The sequence below is a fragment of the Bos mutus genome, chromosome 18 (genome assembly GCF_027580195.1).
Source record: "Bos mutus isolate GX-2022 chromosome 18, NWIPB_WYAK_1.1, whole genome shotgun sequence".
Classification (NCBI taxonomy): domain Eukaryota; kingdom Metazoa; phylum Chordata; class Mammalia; order Artiodactyla; family Bovidae; genus Bos; species Bos mutus.
The window spans coordinates 15,325,666-15,347,540 of record NC_091634.1 but is presented as its reverse complement, the minus strand read 5'-3'; the positions used below and the strand labels follow the sequence as shown (position 1 = coordinate 15,347,540).

Sequence of the window (21,875 nt, the reverse complement as noted above, 5' to 3'; positions counted from 1 at the left end):
ACAGAACACGTCGCTCCGTGGTGCGCAAGCACAAAAGTGTGCAGCGACAGTCACACCCAAATCGCCACCCCTGAGCACTCAAGTAACAGTCACGGACACGCGCAGCTTCAGCATTCCCTCACATACAGTTGCCCAGGGTCACTTAAATGCCCATATACGATATCCCAGGTTATCACACAGTTCTGTGGGTACTCGGACTTGTGGCCGTGGCCTCCTGTCGTGCAGCCGTGTTGTTGGGGCGTGCTTCGCGGCCCTCTGGGAAATGTAGTTCATTCAGCAAGGAGGCCGAGGCGCAAAGCGTCTGGGACTTGTGGTCCTCAGGGTCGGAATGAAAAGCTGAGTCGCTAGTCTAGTTCCTTGCAGCTAGATGTTTCCCCAGCCGAACCCGGGGTCCGGTGAGCGTCAGTCCGCATCCCGCTGTGCCCCGCAGGGGATTCTGGGAGGCGACGTCGCGGGTCTCGGGTCGCTGGGCGGGTTTCCAGAGCCAGGGACACCGGGAGGTGAGTTGGGCCTGGCTGGCGCGAGAGCCAGAGATCAGGGCCGGGCTTGGGGGTGGCCCGGCAGGGATCGGGATGGGGACCAGGCGGGCGCCTCTGGGGAGACTGTGTGTCACCGTGTATGGCTGTGTGACAGTGTGTGTGTGACAGTGTGAACTTACGTGTCACTGTATGGTTGAACGCGACTCTGACCATCTGTCTCTGGCATAAAAGTGAGTCTGTTTCTGTGTGACGGTCTCCGCAGGTGTAATTGTGTTATTTGTGTATGGGTTTGTGAGAGACTACAGGTGTAACATTGTGTGTGTGTGACTGTTTGACCGCTTGTCCCTGTGGATGTAACTGCGTTTAAAGTTGTGATTATGTACCCATGATCATCAGTCTGCAGGCATAATTTTGTGTGAGTAATTGTGGCAGGATGTGTGACCTTGTGTGGTATGTCACTGTGTATGAGGTTGTGTGTGACTGTCTCTCTGTTGGAGTAATTGTGTATCATCTCTCTTTGCATTAATGCCAGTGTGTGTGTATGCGACATTATGTTTGCGATTGTGTGGCCATGTTTGTATGCATATGATTGGGAGAGAATTTGTATGTGTAGGTCAGACCTAGTATGTGATTATGAGACACAGAAAGATTAAAATTGCTCACCCACCTTCACACGGTTACTAAGTGACAGAACTGGGACTTTAGCCCAGGCTATTTAGCTCCAGAGTCTTTGCTTTTAATTTTTCAACTCTCTTGATCTTTTCCACATTGTGAGAGTGAAAAATGGGGGCCCTGGGTTCTGAGGGTGTTGCAGAGGATTGTCTGTGGTCTTGGTCCAGGACCTTCTGGACATGGAAATTAATTTGGATCTCTTCCTTCCGTCCCCTTGTGAGTCACAGAACCCAGTCTAAAGACATTGTAGTGAGACCATCCTCACATTGGCTGCCTTTCTGGAGGAAAGCCCAGCTTTCCTGTCCTTAGGCCATTGATTTTGAGATTTTAGGTTTGTCTGTGTCAAAACTCTTCCATGTTTAGTGCTGAGAGAGGCTAATCCATGGCTCTTTTTCTTACATACTAAGGAAAATCCCATGGACGGAGGAGCCTGGTAGGCTGCAGTCCATGGGGTTGCTAAGAGTCGGACACGACTGAGCGACTTCACTTTCACTTTTCACTTTCATGCATTGGAGGAGGAAATGGCAACCCACTCCAGTGTTCTTGCCTGGAGAATCCCAGGGACGGCGGGCCTGGTGGGCTGCCGTCTATGGGGTCGCACAGAGTCGGACACGACTGAAGCGACTTAGCAGCAGCAGCAAGTGAACTAAGATTTTGGTTCTGACTTTTTAATAAGGAAAGATGTTCTCATTTCCTTTTCAAACGTGTGTGTAAAATCTAAATGGCAACAAGGGTGGCACTTCTCTGTGCCAGGAGTTGGCTCAGGCATTTTAACAATGAGGAAAGGTTCTGGCAGTTGGATTGATTTGCCCAAGGTCACCTAGCCAGTGAGGAAAGGACTGGAGAGTCAATGTGTGCCTGGGGACTATATAAAGCCCAAATCTTTTCCATCACCTTCTTTCAGAGACTGACGGTTCTTTCAGACTTGAAAAATATTCATGATGCACAGCTATTTGAAACAAATTTAAAAGATATTTATTTTATGCAGATGCTACTTGGAGCTCCCCGATTCTGAAAAGACTTCGTTGATTTTCTTCTCAGGTTGCAAAGGCCTTTGTGGACAATTTCAGGCTGCATTGCACTAAGGAAATAATTTTCTTGGAGGTTGAGTTGACTAGTGCAGAGTAGCCCAGGATTAGGGGATTGTATATCTTAAATTCTGAGTCAAACACAACTGTCTTTGTTTTCAGAGTGAAGAAATGTTGGCTCTGAGAAGACAAGGAACTTGTTTCAGGCTGTATAGTTTCTTATTGGTTTGGTGTTGAAATTTGGCATGTTTACCTCAGGCTGAATTTCTGTGGAGAAATTAAGGTAACATCTTCCACCTCCAAAAATGCTTCTCTATAAAACATATAGCACTGATTTCTCAGGTTATGTTGATTATTTCCCATGCAAACACTGTGGTCTCTTGAAAGAGAACATTTTTTTTCCCTAATATTTATTGTTGCTGTTGTTCAGTCACTAAGTAGTGTCTGACTACTTGCGACCCCGTGAGCTGCAGCACACCAGCCTTCCCTGTGTCTTTGACTAACTCCTGAAGTTTGCTCAAACTCATGTCTATTGATTTGGTGATGCCATCCCACCACCTCATCCTCTGTTGCCCCTTTCTCCTGCTGTCAATCTTTCCTAGCATCAGTGTCTTTTCCAGTGAGTTGGCTGTTCACATCAGGTGGCCAAAGTATTGGAGCTTCAGCTTCAGCATCAGTCCTTTCAATGAGTATTCAGGGTTGATTTCCTTGCAATCCAAGGGACTCTCAGAGTCTTAATATTTATTTTGTTTATTGATTTGGCTGGGCCAGGTCGTAGTTGTGGCATGTGGGATCTAGTTCCCTGACAGAGATCGAACCCAGGCCCCCTACATTGGGAGTCAGAGTCTTAGCCACTTGACCATCAGGGAAGTCTGGAGGACCAGTTTTGAGTCACCCTGCAGTTTGACTCTTACGAATTTGAGTAAGCTGTCTAAGCTTTCTGAACCTCAGTTTCACTTGATATAAAATAGGTATAATAATACCTACCTTTGCAGTTTTGTGAAGATAAGTAAGATAATGACATATACAATATGTGTAACATTGCTATTTATATTACAGGAGCCACATTGAGATTTATTTATTTGTCTGTCAAATCTGTTTTGAGCACTTGCAGTGGTTCTGGCCTTATTATAGCCCTGGAGATACACAGGGACTTCCCTGGTGGCTCAGACAGTAAAGAATCTGCCTGCAATGCGGGAGACCTGGGTTCGATCTCTGGGTTGGGAAGATCCCCTGGAGGAGGGCATGGCAACCCACTCCAGCATTCTTGCCTGGAGAATCCCCATGGACAGAGGTGCCTGGCAGGCTACAGTCCATGGGGTTGCAAAGAACTGAGCAACTAAGCAACTGAGCAGTTAAGCACAGCACAGAGATACACAGTGAACCCAGTAAATCCTGGCTCTCTTAAATCTTGTACTATTACTTAGGAAGACAACAGAAAAAAAAGAAAGTAACATGTCCAGTGATGTTAAATGCTAAGAAGAAAAAGAAATCAAGATAAAGAAAAATAGTAACTGGGAAGGAGATTCTCTTTAGGTAAAATAAGGAGTTCCCTCCAATGTGATGCACAGACTGGTTCATATAAGGAAACTAGGGACCATAAAGGGGCAGGAAACCTCTCTGTGAGTCTCAGATCAGCAGCATAGGACTGCTGTTCCATTTTGTTGTTGTTCATATAACACCCCCTTTTTAGGACTTTTTTCTCCAAAAGAGAAAATTGAAGAAGGAAGGAAGAATGGCTGTTGGACTGTGTAAAGCCATGTCCCAGGTAAGTTGATGTTTTCAATTTGTTTTCAGAAATTCCATGTCATTTTTTAGGACTTTGGAGAGTCCCAGGTGGTCCGGTGAGCACTCTCTTCACTTTTCCCTCTCCACTGTTTGTTCAGATAATCCTTCTACAAAACATTTAGTATCTTTTTTTTTTTTTTTTAAACTCAGTGTTGTGCTGAAATGTATAATGGAACAGAACGTTTCATCTTTAGATGGATTGTGATTTGTTGTGTTAGAATGAAAGGATGGAGTGTGATTATCAAGTGCCCTTTTAACTAGGGAGGTCGAGGAATTTTTGTTTGTTTGTTTTTGGAAGTGACATTTAAGCAAAGAGAAACCTCAGTGAACATAGGGAGGAAGTTTTGTTGAGATCTGGGAAAGAGCTTTAAAAGTAGAAGGTGTGATGGGGTGGGGCAGGAGGGAAATCCAAGAGGGAGGAGATATATGTATACAAATAGCTGATTCACTTCGTTGTACAGCAGAAACTAAAACTGTTGTAAAGCAATTAAATTCCGATTAAAAAAAGACAAAAAATGGTAGAAAAAATAGCAAATGCAAAGTTACTGTGGTGGGAGCATGTTTGATGTATTTCAGGGATAGCAATAAGCTAGTATCATCAGAGGAAAATATGCACTGTGAGATTAGGAGAATAGCTGGGGACCAAATTAAACAGGCCCTTGAAAGTCATGACCAGAGCTTTGATTTTTGTTCTAAGGGTGAAGGAGAACCACTAGAGTGTTGGTGATGTGATCTGATTTATATTTTAAAAGGAAGGGAAATCAAAAGCAAGGAAGTAAGAGTGGAAGCGATGCTTAGTAATCCAGGTGGAAGGTGATAGCTACCTGGATTACGGTGGTGGCATTGGAGCTTGTGAGATTCTGGGTATCTATTGGAGATAGGAAATATGGCATTTGATCAGGGTTTGGTTGTGGAGTGTGAGAGAGAGAAAGAAATCATGAATAACTACAAAGATTTTGACCTGGGCAATTGTGTATATGGTCATGCTGTTTACTGAGATGGGAAGATGGGCTGGGATGAGATAAAAATCAAGATTTGAGTTCCAGATAAATTAGAGAGACCTGTTGAATATCCAAGTGGAGTATTGGTTATATATCTGGAGTTTAGGACTGGAGATGTGAATTTGAGAGTTGTTAATGTATTTAAGGGCTTTCCCAGTGGCTCAGTGGTATAAGAATCTGCCTGCAATGCAGAGATACAGGAGACTTGGGTTCAATCCCTGGATGGAGAAGATCCCTTGGAGGAGGGCATGGCAACCAATTCCAGTGTTCTTGCTGAGAAAATCCCATGAACAGAGGAGCCTGGTGGGCTACAGTCCATGGGGTCACAGAGTTGGACATGACTGAACTGACTGAACACAGTGTAGTTAAAGCCATGGGACAGGTTAAGATTATCTTGAGGGTAGGTTGTCGTGAATATAGGTAGGAAAGGGGTCTAGGGAGTGAGCTTAGGGCATTCAAAGGCTGACAAAAAGGCTGACAAGAAGAGGAGGAACCAGCAAAAGAGACTGAGAAGGACTGATGTAGAAGGAAATCCAAAAGAGTGTGTGGGTCCTGGGAGTCAAGAGGAGAAAGCATTTCAAGGAGGAGATGATCAACTGAGTTAAATTCTTCTGATAGAGATGGAGGAAGATGCTTGGACTGTCTGGGAGTACTTGGTAAACAAAAATTTTTTTCTTTTTCTCCTTTTTTGTCCATAACATGTAGTATGTGGGATCTTAGTTCCTTGACCAGAGATTAAACTCACACCCCCTGCATTGGAAACATGGAGTCTTAACCACTGCACTGTTTGGAAAGTCTCAAGAATTTTTTTTTTAATTTCAGGGATTGGTGACCTTCAGGGATGTAGCTCTGAATTTTTCCCAAGAGGAATGGGAATGGCTGGACTCATCTCAGAAGGATTTGTACAGAGATGTCATGTTGGAGAACTACAGGAACTTGGTATGGCTTGGTAAGGATGTATACCCCCATAATTCAAATCTTCCCTATGAAGTATATTAGTTTCCTCCATTGGGAACATCTAGGGCATCTGAAATGCTTAGCTGGATTTCTACTTCTTGTTCCCAGGAAATTATTCAAAATATTTTCACAGAGTTATAAATGTAGTATTCCTTTTGCCACTGAATGATGGTTTGGGATAGCAGCATGAGTATGTCGTGGGAATTTTTAAAATTGCAAATCATGAGGTCCCATTATAGACCTACAGTATCTGGGAATAGCCCCAATAGTCTGGTTTTAATGAGCCCTCCAAATGGTTCTGATGCTCATTAATATTTGGGAACCATTGTGATTTCTGATTTGGTAGGGTCTGGGTTGGGGCAGCCTGAGAATTTGCATTTCTGTTTGGTTCCAAGACAGTGGTTCTTTTCTGCTCTAGTACTTTGAGAATTGCTGCTGTGACAGAAGCTTTGTCTTTCTCATCCTCCTTACAAGCTTCTTTTTATTCTCTGGCCCTTGCTCTAATATCCTTTCTTACCTAGTGACCAAGGGATTGACCAAGGGATTGCTGTCACTGGAACAGCAATAGCAAGTGGATTTGTTTATCTGTCTGTCTGTCTCTTGCTTGTTCTCATTTTTCTTCCCCAATAACAGGACTCTCCATTTCTAAGCCCAACATGATCTCCTTATTGGAACAAGGGAAGGAACCTTGGATGGTGGAGAGAGAGATGTCGGATGGTCAACATGCAGGTGAGTGACGGGACTGGGCAGGGAGGGCTGTTGTAAGGTGGCAGCCAATGTGGTCATGAAAAGACTGCCTTGAACTTGAGGTGGCTGCCCTGGGCATCAGGGGATTGTTCCTGCTCTATTTCTATCAAATTATACTCTCAAGGATGTGCGCATGTGTGCTAAGTCACTTCAGTCATGTCCAGCTCTTTGTGATCCTGTGGACTGTAGCCTGCCAGGCTCCTCTGTCCATGGGATTCTCCAAGCAAGACTTCTGGAGTGGGTTGACATGCCCTCCTCCAGTGGATCTTCCCGGCCCAGGAATCAAACCCACGTCTCTTGCATTTCAGGTGGATTCTTTACCACTGCGCCACTGGGGACACCCTACCTCTACCTAAACCTTGAATCTTCTTCCTTTACACTTCTTTCCCCTTTGTGGACAGAATTATATTCATTTCTAAATTTCTTTTTTTTTTCACTTCTAGATTTCTTTATAGAGTTTTTATCAAAGTTATATATGCACATTAGTTGAAGAGACAAGGATTCACATCTAAGTATCCACTTACATGCAGATTTTTTTCAATAAATACTATACAATTTAAGATTGGTTGATTCATGGATGCCGAACTGCAGATTTGGAGGGCTGACTGTAAAATTATGCCCCTAGCCCCTGCATTGTTCATGGGTCAGCTGTACAGGAAATCACTCCATATTAGCTCCTAGAGAGCTTCTTCATTTTTCTAATGGCTGCAGAATACCCCATCATGTGGATATTATGGTAATTTATTCAGTATGTGGACATTTAGGATGTTTGCAGTAGTTTACAATTACAAACAATGCTGCAATAACTAACCTTGTACATACATATTTTCCTGTTGTTGAAGTGTTATTTTCAGGGTCATTTCCTAGATGTAAGATCACTAAGTAAGTGGATATGTAGTATTAGGAATTGCCAAATTCCTTCCCAAAAAAGTTGTACCAGTCTGCTTTCTGTATTAGTTTCTTATGGCTGCTGTAACAAATTACCATAAATTTGGTGGCTGAAAAAAAAACAGATTTATTATCTTATGTCTCTGGAGGTCAGAAGTTGAAAATGGATCTTGCAGGGCTAAAAACATTAGAAGCCTGCTTTCCTTCTGAAGGCCCTTGGGGAGAATCTGTTTCTTGCTTTTTTTATACTTTCTTTAGGGCCTTTACCCATCTTTTTATTTTCAACTGTGTAAAATCACTTTGATTTAAATGTGGGGTTTACAGGCAGTATATCAGTCTGGATCTCATTTCAATTTAATAAGTGAAAGTCCACCCACATTTTTTTATATGTTTAGGTTTAATTCTGTGTATTGTTGTATATTTTCTGATTTTTACAGTTTTTAAAAAAGACTTTCACTTGTCTGTTTTCCTAGCCTTTTTTTGGTCATGTAATACTGTAGTTTTTATAATAATTAGATTTTTCTTTTGATCTGGTGTTTCAACAGTGTTTAAAGAAAAACAGAAAGAGACCTTCATGTTTCTTTAAACAGTGTTTATTCCTTCTATTACTTGATTGATCAGCTTTAAAAATTAGCCTTTGATTTTTTTTTTTTTTTTTTGCCTTTTACAGATGAAAAAGGTAAGCTATCCTTCCTTCCTAAAAGGCTTCCTTGATGGCTCAATTGGTAAAGAATCTGGCTGCAATGCAGGAGACCCTGGTTCGATTCCTGGGTCGGGAAGATCCACTGGAGAAGGGAATAGGCTACCCACTCTAGTGTTCTTGGGGTTCCCTTGTGGCTCAGCTGGTAAAGAATCTGCCTGCAATGCGGGAGACCCTGGCTTGATCCCTGGGTTGGGAAGATGCCCTGGAGAAGGGAAAGGCTACCGACTCCAGTATTCTGGCCTGGAGAATTCCCTGGACTGTATAGCCCATGGGGTCGCAAAGAGTTGAACATGACTGAACGACTTTCACTTTACAGATGCATCAAAAAGTAGCCTTATTATATTCCTCACCTTCTCTTCCCAAATTTTGTTAGTTGTATGGTTTTTACATTGTCCAGGCATATTATATTTACATGGTCTGGCGGCTCAGATGGTAAAGAATCTGCTGGCAGTGCAGAAGATCCAGGTTCAATCCCTGGGTCAGGAAGAACCCCTGAAGAAGGAAATGGCAAACCACTCCAGTATTCTTGCCTGGAGAATTCCATGGGCAGAGGTGCCTGGCAGATTACAGTCCATGGGGTCTCAAAGAGTCAAAGACGACTGAGCAACTAACACTTTGACTTTCTTTCACTTATTTTTTTTGTCAAATTTATCCTAACTTTTTCTTTTGTTTTATTTCTGTAGCTAAATATATTTAGTGTTTTCCACTAGTTTCTTTTGTTGAAGTTTCTCTGGACGTCTCTTGATTGACTGAAATCTGTTCTTTAGCAATTTCCTCAAAAAGTGTTCATGCAAATGATGTCCCCTAAGCTCTACCTTGTTCATAGTTGGCCATTCTTTTCTTAAGTTTCTTATAGTGTATTGGTATTGAATGTTGTTACAAAGAATCCTGATGCCATCTTGATATTTTCTCTTCTGTGTAAGTACCTTTATATTTTGTTCTGATCTCTTAAAAGGTTCTTTTATTTTAAAGTCATTTTAGTGGGGCATGTTTCAGTCTTGACCATTTTGGGTCACTTTTTCCTAGTAGATATGTTCTCTTTCAGGATGGAGATTTGAGTTTTTATTTCAGGAAATATTTTTTTATTTTTATTGATGAATTAAAAAACATGAAAGTATAGAGAATAATATAATAATATAGTAAAGGGTTTCCTGCTGCTGCTGCTGCCAAGTCACTTCAGTCGTGTCCAACTCTGTGCAACCCCATAGACAGCAGCCCACCAGGCTCCCCCGTCCCTGGGATTCTCCAGGCAAGAACACTGGAGTGGGTTGCCATTTCCTTCTCCAATGCATGAAAGTGAAAAGTGAAAGTGAAGTCGTTCAGTCGTGTCCGACTCTTAGCGACCCCATGGACTGCAGCCTACCAGGCTCCTCTGTCCATGGGATTTTCCAGGCAAGAGTACTGGAGTGGGGTGCCATTGCCTTCTCCGAAGGGATTCCTACTGATGAGCAATTTATGTATTTCTCAGTTGCTTACTTGGTTACTTGGTGTATTATTCATTTAATGTACTACCTGATTTAAGTTTTGATATTTAAGAATCTTGCCTTTTATCTGTGAGACTGGTCTGATACAAGAACAGTGAAATAGGTCAGTAGAACAATAAAGAAATTTCAAAAATACACCCATGTATATGTGAGAATTTGGTATTTGATAAAAATAGCCTTTCACATTAGTGGTACAAAAAGATTTTTGTAAAAGTTATGGATAATATTTGCATAATATTGGATTTTGGAAAAATCTTTCTTAAAATGACTGCAAAGCCAGACTCTATAATGAAAAGACTGGGAGATTTGAGTTCAAACTTTATCAGAAGCATTATAAATGAAGATGACATGTGACAATAAAAAGTGATGATTTGAGGGAGAAAAATACTTATAAAGCTATACCACCTTATTTATAATGACTTCTATAAACCACTTAAAAGAAGATGCCAGTATAATTAAAATGTATGCAAAAATATATAAAAGGTACAAAAATGTATATGAAAATGCTCAATTTTCAGAGACTTGCAAAGTAACATAATAATGAGGTACTCTTTACTTGTAGGGGCAAAGGTTTTTAGAATGATGTTAGCCAGTGTGAATCAGTTTGAAGACATGTATTTCATGTTGCTGACAGGAATGTAAATTGATAAAAAAAAGTCAGAAGCACTACTTTCTCCCCTCTTTCCCTCAAGTAAATTCTTTCATTCCTTCTATAATGATTTTCTTTCTCCTTGTAAAGGTGAAAAGGAGACATTTGCTTTCTTGATATTTTTCAGACTGGGAGTCTTGGTATGAGATCAAGGCATTATCTCCAAAGTGGTACACTGATGAAGAGGAAATATCGCAGGGGCTGATAACAAAAAGACTTACAAGTTATAGCCTTGAATTCTCCAGTTTCAGAGAAGCCTGGAAATATGAGGCTGAATTTGAGCGGCATCAAGGAAATCAGGAGAGGCATTTCAGGCAAGTGGCAACTCTTAAGGAAATCTCTGCTGTGAAGAAAGACAGTGAATATAATAATTCTGAGAGAAACATTCTCTTGAAGTCAGTACTTTTAACACAACAGAGAGTTCCTCCTGTAGAGCAAGTACATAAATTTGGTATTTTTAACAAAATGTTCCCCCCAAATTCAGTTCTAATTGAACATAAAAGACTGCATGCCGAGAAGGAATCTTTGATAGGTAATGAATGTGAAGAATTCAACCAGAGCACATACCTTAGTAAAGATGTAGAAATTTCTCCTGGGGAGAAATCTTATGAAAGTAATGATTTTTCAAACCTCTTAAGTTTCCATTCATTACTTACTCAACATCAAGCAACTCATTTTGGAAAATCACCCCATGGATATGATGAGTATGGCAATGCCTTTAGCTGTTACTCGTATTTTACTCAACCTCAGAGAATTCATAATAGAGAGAAACCATATGCATGCAATGACTGTGGCAAGGGCTTCAGCCATGACTTTTTTCTCAGTGAGCATCAGAGAACTCATATTGGGGAGAAACCATATGAATGTAAGGAATGTAACAAAGCTTTCCGACAGAGTGCACACCTTGCTCAACATCAGAGAATCCACACTGGAGAGAAGCCCTTTGCATGCAATGAATGTGGGAAGGCCTTTAGCCGTTATGCCTTCCTTGTTGAACATCAGAGAATTCACACAGGAGAGAAACCATATGAATGTAAGGAATGTAACAAAGCCTTCAGACAGAGCGCACACCTTAATCAACATCAGAGAATTCACACTGGAGAGAAACCCTATGAATGTAATCAATGTGGAAAAGCCTTCAGTAGACGCATAGCCCTTACTCTGCATCAGAGAATTCATACAGGAGAGAAACCCTTTAAATGTAACGAATGTGGGAAGACCTTTGGCTATCGCTCACACCTTAATCAACATCAAAGAATTCACACTGGTGAAAAGCCCTATGAGTGCATCAAATGTGGGAAGTTTTTTAGGACTGACTCACAACTTAATCGACATCATAGAATTCATACTGGAGAGAGGCCTTTTGAATGCAATAAATGTGGGAAAGCGTTCAGTGATGCTTTAGTTCTAATTCATCATAAAAGAAGTCATGCAGGAGAGAAACCCTATGAATGTAACAAATGTGGGAAGGCCTTCAGTTGTGGCTCATACCTTAATCAACATCAGAGAATTCATACTGGAGAGAAACCCTACGAATGTAATGAGTGTGGAAAGGCTTTCCATCAGGTCTTGTCCCTTAGGCTACACCAGAGAATTCATGCCGGAGAAAAACCCTATAACTGTAATGAATGTGGGAACAATTTTAGCCGTGCTTCAACCCTTAGACGACATCAGAAAATTCATAATAGAAAAATTCTCTGATTATGTGTAATAAGAAAACATGTAGTCACCACTTGGTCCTTACTAAATAAATATCAATGAATTCTTCAGTTAGTAATTCTACTAATATGAATGTAGTAAATATGGAAAAGTCTCCAGTTCACAAGCATCCCTTATTTTAAATAACCTGAGTAGTAGCCATCTATTACTTTTGGATCTGTCGTATGCTGCATTTGAGACTGAACCCATCCTCAGTACCTACCATTCTGATGAAATTATTTAATCAGGGAGAGTAGTGATCAATTATTTTCCTCAACCTAACTAGAAATGAGGGGTTTTCAGATGGCCCTGTCTAGACCAGTAGAGCCCTAGGAAGGTACTGTTATGGGTAATGAGAAAAGATCTTTTCTTTCCTCGCCCCCCTGCCCCCCACTGGAATTGCAGATGTCAAGGATTTGATAAAAACTCACCAGTAGCCTTTCTGTTACCACATAAAGCCTTCCCAAGATAAATCCAATACAAAGAAATTGGAGATAATAGAGAGAAATATGAGGATGTTGTTTGATCTGGATCCAGTCATGTCTGAAGCCTACACCATCTTTGACATTTTCATTTTTGTGATCTAATAAATCTTCTCTTTTTTTGCTTCAGTTAATTTGATTTGGAGTCCTGGTGTGTATATCCCATGTTTGCTACACATGTGAAAAAGCCTTAAATCTTTTATATGGCATAATTATTTATCCTGAGGAGAAACCTCATAACAAGTATATGAAAGTTAAATACACACTCTTCATAAAGGTGAAAGAATTGTTATGTTTTATTTGTTGATAAAAAACTAATATTTGTTTGTTTCACAATAAGAGTTTTTAAAAATTCACATAATAAAACTTATTACCAGGCTTTCTCCTAGGGAATTAAAATCTTTTGTGGCAGGGACTGGCTATAGACCTTTAAAGAAATATTGGGGGCTTCCCTGGTGGTCCAGTGGTTGAGAGTCCACTTTCTAATGCAGAGAATGCATGTTTGATCCCTAGTTGAGGAACTACGATCCCACATGCCATGAGACAGCTAAGTCAGCATACCTCAACTGGAGAGCCTGCATGCTGTGACTATGAAACCCATGCCTCTGGAGCCTGTGCACCACAATGAAAGATCCCACATGTCACAATAAAAAAATTTTTTTTAAATTTATTTTTGGCTACACTGGGTCTTCATTGCTGTGTGAGGGCTTTCTCTAGTTGCAGCAAGTGGCTACTCTTTGTCGAGGTGCTTGGGCTTATTGCAATGGCCTCACTTATTGCCGAGCACGGGCTCTAGGTGTGTGGGCTTCAGTAGTTGTGGCACAGGGGCTTAATCGCTTTGAGGCGTGTGGAATCTTCCTGGGGCAGGGATGGAACCCATGTCCCCTGCATTGGCAGGTGGATTCATTGTTGTCATTGTTTTCAGGCAGGAGAATTTTTATCCACTGCACCAGCAAGGAACTCAAATGAAATACTTTATAAAAATAAAGATTGGCCAGCTAAGAGAATAATGGATCTTTCAGTTTAGTGAATGTCTCTTCATCTTACAGGGATTATTTGGTTTTCTACTTTCAGCATGGATTTAAACATTATATGATAGAATATAATATGATAGAATTGTAAATGAAGTCTTTAGTGGGTGGGTTGTAAACTTGGTTTAAGAAGCTTATGGGTAACTTCTTTGAAACTGGAGATATTAGGTAAGACATTGCTGGCAGAAAGAATGAGCCATTTTCAACTAATGGTTAAAGCATTTGGAGCCTAAAATTTTTAGAGTGTGAATCATTTCTATTCAGAGTAATGAGGAACAGAAAGGTGTGGGGAATATATTCCTGTTTTATCTGAGTGGATATATGAAGGTAAACTTTGATATGGAGACCTTGCCACTCTGAACAGTTAGAACCAGTTAGAATCTTGGGCATTTTCTGGAGAAAGCTATAAAAGTAGATCAGGAAAATGAATTATGAAAAAGTGATAGATTCACATGTGTATGTATATGCATGGAATGAAACAACTATTAATGCTACAATTTAATAGTCAAATTATATGATCAGTTCGGTTCAGTTCAGTCGCTCAGTTGTGTCCGACTCTTTGTGACCCCATGAACTGCAGCACACCAACTCCCAGAGTCCACCCAAACCCATGTCCATTGTGTCGGTGATGCCATCCAACCATCTCATCCTCTGTCGTCCCCTTCTCCTGCTCTCAAACTTTCCCAGCATCAGGGTCTTTTCCAATGAGTCAGCTCTCTGCATAAGGTGGCCAAAGTATTGGAGTTTCAGCTTCAGCATCAGTCCCTCCAATGAGCACCCAGGACTAATCTCCTTTAGGATGAACTGGTTGGATCTCCTTGCAGTCCAAGGGACTCTCAAGTCTTCTCCAACACCACAGTTCAAAAGCATCAATTCTTTGGTGCTCAGCTTTCTTCACTGTCCAACTCTCACATCCATACATGACTACTGGAAAAACCATAGCCTTGACTAGATGGACCTTTGTTGGCAAAGTAATGTCTCTGCTTTTGAATATGCTATCTAGGTTGGTCATAACTTTCCTTCCAAGGAGTAAGTATCTTTTAATTTCATGGCTGCAATCACCATCTGCAGTGATTTTGGAGCCCAGAAAAATAAAGTCAGCCACTGTTTCCGCTGTTTCCCCATCTACTTGCCATGAAGTGATGGGACCGGATGCCATGATCTTAGTTTTCTGAATGTTGAGCTTTAAGCCAACTTTTTCACTCCCCTCTTTCACTTTCATCAAGAGGCTCTTTAGTTCCTCTTCACTTTCTGCCATAAGGGTGGTGTCATCTGCATATCTGAGGTTATTGATATTTCTTCCAGCAATCTTGATTCCAGCTTGTCCTTCTGCCAGCCCAGCATTTCTCATGATGTACTCTGCATGTAAGTTACATAAGCTGGGTGACAATATATAGCCTTGACATACTCCTTTTCCTGTTTGGAACCAGTGGCTCAGATGGTAAAGTGTCTGCCTGCAGTGTGGGAGACCCAGGTTTGATCCCTGGGTTGGGAAGATCCTCTGGAGAAGGAAATGGCAACCCACTCCAGTACTCTTGCCTGGAAAATTCCATGGACAGAGGAGACTGGTAGGCTACAGTCCACAGGGTCACAAAGAGTCAGACATGACTGAGACTTCACTTTCTTTTCACTTTCTGTTGTTCCATGTCCAGTTCTAACTGTTGCTTCCTGACCTGCATACAGGTTTCTCAAGAGGCAGGTCAGGTGGTCTGGTATTCCCATCTCTTTCAGAATTTTCCAGTTTTTTGTGATCCACACAGTCAAAGGCTTTGGCATAGTCAATAAAGCAGAAATAGATTATATATTATATATATAATTATATATAAGATAATACTTATATCTAATAAAAATTTGAAAATTATTTTTCTTAAAGTGAATGTGAAGTCACTCAGTAATGTCCGACTCTTTGCGACCCTATGGACTGTAGCCCACCAGGCTTCTCCATCCATGGGATTTTCCAGGCAAGAGTACTGGAGTGGGTTGCCATTTACTTCTCCAGGGGATCTTCCTGACCCAGGAATCGAACTCAGGTCTCCCACATTGCAGGCAGACTCTTTACCGTCTAAGCAAGACAAATTCCCTCTGAACTACTTAAGAAATTTAAGTATAGTTGAATACTTCAGACCTTGAACACAAACAAATGTAATGGTTTTAAAACACTCAAACTTGCATTATATCTAATCTAAAATATATTAATATCGTAAGCCAAATTCACATCATCATTCCTTGATTCTCATTTTCTGGAGGTGTTCAGTTCAGTCGCTCAGTCGTGTCCGACTCTTTGCGACCCTATGAATCGCAGCACGCCAGGCCTCCCTGTCCATCACCAACTCCCGGAGCTCACTGAGACTCACGTCCATCGAGTCAGTGATACCACCCAGCCATCTCATCCTCTGTCGTCCCCTTCTCCTCCTGCCCCCAACTGCTCCCAGCATCAGAGTCTTTTCCAATGAGTCAACTCTTCGCATGAGGTGGCCAAAGTACTGGAGTTTCAGCTTCAGCATCATTCCTTCCAAAGAAATCCCAGGGATGATCTCCTTCAGAATGGATTGGTTGGATCTCCTTGCAGTCCAAGGGACTCTCAAGAGTCTTCTCCAACACCACAGTTCAAAAGCAGCTATTCTTCGGCGCTCAGCTTTCTTCACAGTCCAACTCTCACATCCATACATGACCACAGGAAAAACCATAGCCTTGACTAGACGGACCTTTGTTGGCAAAGTAATGTCTCTGCTTTTCAATATGCTATCTAGGTTGGTCATAACTTTTCTTCCAAGGAGTAAGCATCTTTTAATTTCATGGCTGTGGTAGGAATACTTAATACTTTCTAAGGATTAAGTTATAACTTATTCCAGAAAATTCCCTGGGGTTACTCTAAACTTACTTGGGCCTAAAGAAAAACAAATTACTCAGACCAGTGATGAATTCACTGATTTTTGATCTAAGTATGGTACCTAATTTCTTACTCCAAGCTGTTATCAATCCAAGCCAGTTATTCTGTTTTTAAACTTAAACTTCACTTATTGTTTTTAATATTTCTATGGCTGAGCTGGGTCTTAGTTGCAGCATGCAGAATCTTCAGTTTTCGTCGTGGCATACAAATCCTTAGTTGCAGCTTGTGGGATCTAGTTCCCTGCCCAGGGATCAAACCTGGTGCCCTGCATTGCAAGTGTATCATCTTAGCCACTGGACCACCAGGGAAGTCCAGTTTAAACTTCACTTGCAATGTTGATAAAATCTTTTACACCCATGCCTGTAGCACAGGTGTTTTTACTTTACACTCTGATGTTTTTCCTCATAATGAGGTACTAAATTTTGTTTATCTGCAGCTATACAACCCATTGTCTTATTGTGATATATTGGCTTGATCTTATAGCATTATTAAAAACTCATGCCTTACTAGTAGTTTGTAGATGTTAGGACCGTCTAGTGATTTCCCATCCTAAGAAGATGAGAGTTTGAGTCTGGCTGTTAATTCTCTTTAGGACATGAACTAATTCATTTAGGGCACACTGATTAAACCTTTTCCACTTGGTTGAGTGTGATCAATGGCAATGAACTTTTTGATTTCTTTTTTAATCTGGTTATTGTGCTGAAAATATCTTACTGCTCTGTTACAGTTGATGAAATTTTTGCTGGTCATGTATATGATTTTCTTTATTTACTGTTGATTAAGCAGAAGGTTTATATTTGTGTTTATGTGTGTGTGTTATTTAAATTTTTTGTATAAAGTGCCTACTGTGTGCCAGCCTTTGTTCTAATCCAGGGTTTAGAGATAACAGTTTTGTGTGTTTAACAGAATTAAACAGAAATCCTTGCCTTCATGGAGCTAATTTCTAGTGAAGAAGATAGACATTTTAAAAAATAAGGAAGTCTTATACTATGTAAGAGAGTAAATTATAAGGAGAAAAAGATGAAGAGCTGGGTGACCAGGTTGATATTTTATACTGTGCAACTGAAGAAGGCCTTTTAAAAAAAAATTTGGTTGAGTTGGGTCTTAGCTGAGACATTCAGTATCTTCATTGTTTCATGTGGATTTCCTGGACTCTCTAGTTGAGACACACAGGCTTAATTGCCCCGCATCATATGGGATCTTAGTTGCCCCAGCAAGCATGGAACCTGCACCCCCAGCATTGGAAGGTGTATTAACCACTGGACCACCAGCAAAGCCCCTCACTTTCTTGATAATGGCCTTTGATACACAAAAGGGTTTTTAGAAAGTTTTTATTTTTATGAAGTCCATTTTACCCAACCAATGAGATGCGAGCAAAAGGGATGATTAGTATTTCTATGTTTCCTGTGCCCTTCCTCTACTCTATTACCTGGGAGATAATTAGAATTTTAATATTCACCTTTGCCCCAAAGATGAAAACTACTTGTTCAGGAAGACAGAATCTTCCCACCAGTCCTGGACTGCTCACCCCTAGACTCTTATATGTGGGAGAAATAAATGTACGATATTCAGATCATAATATCTTGGGGTCTTTATTAAATCAACTTAATCTACACCCTAACTTATACGAGCCCAGTGTACCATAATTACCATTTTCTGTTCTTGCCCTGGTAAAGGTTGGGAAGCACCGTGATCTGCACCACTTCTTCTTGGTCTCTTTTGGTAGCCCCTTCTCCTCTGTGTTATCAAGGGGAAAAAATCCTTTCCTTCCCATCCATCCAGTTATTTAGCTTATTCTGGTCCCAAGATATATACTGAATACCCCTAGTTCTAGAAAAGTTGAGCGTATAATGGGCATTGGCCAGAGGAAGCCATTGCCTTGCCTTGGGTGGCATCTATGGTAAAGACTAGTGAGACCTGGTCTGAAAGTCTCCCTCCACCACCACCCTCAGGCGTCCAACACCCATGAAAGACTATAACTGGGTCATGGGTTGCCCTGGCATAGTGTTTCCTCAAGGGTTTCCTTCCTATTTGGAACATAAGCTCTACCTCATCCAAGAAGACATTCTCATTGGTTCTGCAGCCCTGACAAGTTTTTTTCTCCTGCTGTGCTTGGCCTGAGACAAACAGTGATACCAAGGAAAACGAGCCTGTCAAAGTTGATCATTCAACTCTGAGCCTCCTTATAATGCAATACACTACCAAAACTAACGTGAACTGATAGCTCCTTGGCTTGTTGGTTCCCCTTGGACGAGCATCACCTGAGCCCTCCTCTCCTAGGAAGACCCTCCCACCTCTGGAGCCTGATCCCTTTCTTCCTGTCTCACCCCCTCCTCCTCTCCCTCTCACCTTCCCCACTTCTCTAAACGGAGCTCATTCCTTTCCTTTTTTTTTTTCTCCTAATTTTAATTTTTATGTATTTATTTGGCTGCACCTGGTCTTAGCTGCTGGCATGCAAACTCTTAGTTGTGGCACACGGGATCTAGTTCCCTGACCAAGGACCCAAGGGATGTGGTGGGGGTGGGGGTGGGGGTGCTGTTTTGGAAGCACAGAGTCTTAGCCAGTGGATCACCAGGGAAGTCCACATACCTAGTTTACAGTAGTTAGCAAAGTATACATAAATCAGATATGGCACTCTGTAAACAATCATGAAACATAGGTGATGAGTGTGTGCTTGTTTATTGCTCTCCTTTGTATATTTGAAAATTTTCATAATAAAAACGTTTTTTAAAGGCATAGGTAGATAATTTTCTTTTTAAAAGACTTTTAGAGAAGGTTTAGGTTTACAGGCAAATTAAGAGGAAGGTACAGAGGTTTGTCATATACCCCTTACCCCCGACACATGCATAGTCTCCCCCACTGCCACCATTACCCACCAGAGTGGTACATTTGTCACCATTGATAAACTTACATTGACACATTATAATCACCCAAAGTCAGTAGTTTACATTAGGGTTCACTCTTTGTGTTGTACAATATATTTATCCATTGTTGTATAATCATAGAGTATTTTCACTACACTAAAAATTCTCTGTGATCCACCTATTCATCCCGTCCCCATCCCTCATCCCTGGAAACCGCTGACCTTTTTAGTGTCTTCAGAGTTTTCCTTTTCCAGAATGTCATATGATTAGAGTCATACAGTTTATGGCTTTTCTTTTTTAGATTGGCTTCTTTCACTTCCCTGCATTTAAATTTTCCTCCTTGTTTTTTCATGGCACAATAGCTCATTTCTTCTTAGCACTGAATAGTATTCCATTGTCTGAATATACCGCAGTTTTGTTTATTGCCTTATGAATGTCATCTTGGTTGCTCCCAAATTTTGGCAGTTGTGAATTAAGCTGCTATTAACATCCATGTGTGGACATAGTTTTCAGCTCATTTGGGTAAATACCAAGGAGTGATTGCTGAATCAATGGTCAGAGTATGTTTAGTTTTGTAAGAAATTGTTGAACTAGCTTTTGAAGAGTCTGTTTCATTTTGCATTCCCACCAGCAATGAATGGTGTTGCTTATCCTTGTCAGTGTTCTAGATTTTTAGCTATGCTAATAGGTGTGTGGTCCACTGGAGAAGGGAATGGCAAACCACTTCAGTATTCTTGCCTTGAGAATCCCATGAACAGTATGAAAAGGCAAAATGATAGGATTTTGAAAGAGAAACTCCCCAGATCAGTAGGTGCCCAATATGCTACTGGAGATCAGTGGAGAAATAACTCCAGAAAGGATGAAGGGATGGAGCCAAAGCAAAAAGAATACCCAGCTGTGGATGTGACTGGTGATAGAAGCAAGGTCCAATGCTGTAAAGAGCAATATTGCATAGGAACCTGGAATGTCAGGTCCATGAATCAAGGCAAATTGGAAGTGGTCAAACAAGAGATGGCAAGAGTGAATGTCGACATTCTACGAATCAGCGAACTGAAATGGACTGGAACGGGTGAATTTAACTCAGATGACCATTATATCTACTACTGCGGGCAGGAATCCCTCAGAAGAAATGGAGTAGCCATCATGGTCAACAAAACAGTCTGAAATGCAGTACTTGGATGCAATCTCAAAAATGATAGAATGATCTCTGTTCGTTTCCAAGGCAAACCATTCAATATCACAGTAATCCAAGTCTGTGCCCCAACCAGTAATGCTGAAGAAGCTGAAGTTGAACGGTTCTATGAAGACCTACAAGACCTTTTAGAACTAACACCCAAAAAAGATGTCCTTTTCATTATAGTGGACTGGAATGCAAAAGTAGGAACTCAAGAAACACCTGGAGTAACAGGCACATTTGGCCTTGGAATATGCAATGAAGCAGGGCAAAGACTAATAGAGTTTTGCCAAGAAAATGCACTGGTCATAACAAACACCCTCTTCCAACAATACAAGAGAAGACTCTATACATGGACATCACCAGATGGTCAACACTGAAATCAGATTGATTATATTCTTTGCAGCCAAAGATGGAGAAGCTCTATACAGTCAGCAAAAACAAGACCAGGAGCTGACTGTGGCTCAGACCATGAACTCCTTATTGCCAAATTCAGACTTAAATTGAACAAAGTAGGGAAAACCACTAGACCATTCAGGTTAGACCTAAATCAAATCCCTTACGATTATACACTGGAAGTGAGAAATAGATTTAAGGGCCCAGATCTGATAGATAGAGTGCCTGATGAACTATGGAATGAGGTTCATGACATGGTACAGGAGACAGGGATCAAGACCATCCCCATGGAAAAGAAATGCAAAAAAGCAAAATAGCTGTCTGGGGAGGCCTTACAAATAGCTGTGAAAAGAAGAGAAGCGAAAAGCAAAGGAGAAAAGGAAAGATATAAACATCTGAATGCAGAGTTCCAAAGAATAGCAAGAAGAGATAAGAAAGCCTTCTTCAGAGATCAATGCAAAGAAATAGAGGAAAACAACAGAATGGGAAAGACTAGAGATCTCTTGAAGAAAATCAGAGATACCAAAGGAACATTTCATGCAAAGATGGGCTCGGTAAAGGACAGAAATGGTATGGACCTAACAGAAGCAGAAGATATTAAGAAGAGATGGTAAGAATACGCAGAAGAACTGTACAAAAAAGATCTTCACGACCCAGATAATCACGATGGTATGATCACTGACCTAGAGCCAGACATCCTGGACTGTGAAGTCAAGTGGGCCTTAGAAAGCATCACTACAAACAAAGCTAGTGGAGATGATAGAATTCCAGTTGAGCTATTCCAAATCCTGAAAGATGATGCTGTGAAAGTGCTGCACTCAATATGCCAGCACATTTGGAAAACTCAGCAGTGGCCACAGGACTGGAAAAGGTCAGTTTTCATTCCAATCCCAAAGAAAGGCAATGCCAAAGAATGCTCAAACTACCGCACAATTGCACTCATC

At 41.0% G+C, this 21,875-nt stretch overlaps 1 protein-coding gene across 6 annotated transcripts; it reads left to right on the top strand.

Moving 5' to 3' along the window:
* Nucleotides 1-142: 142 nt before the first annotated feature.
* Nucleotides 143-13,246, top strand: ZNF527 (zinc finger protein 527). Of its 6 annotated transcripts, XM_070387870.1 has the most exons (7): nt 143-500; nt 2,342-2,462; nt 3,873-3,947; nt 5,791-5,917; nt 6,559-6,654; nt 10,524-10,710; nt 13,090-13,246. In XM_070387870.1, the coding sequence occupies exons 3-7, from the start codon at nt 3,915-3,917 to the stop codon at nt 13,091-13,093; spliced, it is 447 nt and encodes a 148-aa protein (XP_070243971.1). In that variant the 5' UTR covers nt 143-500; nt 2,342-2,462; nt 3,873-3,914; the 3' UTR covers nt 13,094-13,246. The 6 variants fall into 6 exon arrangements, with proteins under 6 accessions (XP_070243971.1, XP_070243969.1, XP_070243970.1 ...); XM_070387868.1 differs by lacking the exon at nt 13,090-13,246 and having other exon boundaries at nt 148-500; nt 5,791-5,907; nt 6,576-6,654; nt 10,524-12,169; XM_070387869.1 differs by lacking the exon at nt 13,090-13,246 and having other exon boundaries at nt 149-500; nt 6,576-6,654; nt 10,524-12,169.
* Nucleotides 13,247-21,875: the final 8,629 nt, after the last annotated feature.

Coding starts and splice junctions, on each gene's coding strand:
- ZNF527 (XM_070387867.1), top strand. CDS start 3,915: ATGGCTGTTGGACTGTGTAAAGCCATGTCCCAG. Junction 5,918..6,558: donor CAGGAACTTGGTATGGCTTG/GTAAGGATGTAT, acceptor CCCCAATAACAG/GACTCTCCATTTCTAAGCCC. Junction 6,655..10,523: donor GTCGGATGGTCAACATGCAG/GTGAGTGACGGG, acceptor GATATTTTTCAG/ACTGGGAGTCTTGGTATGAG.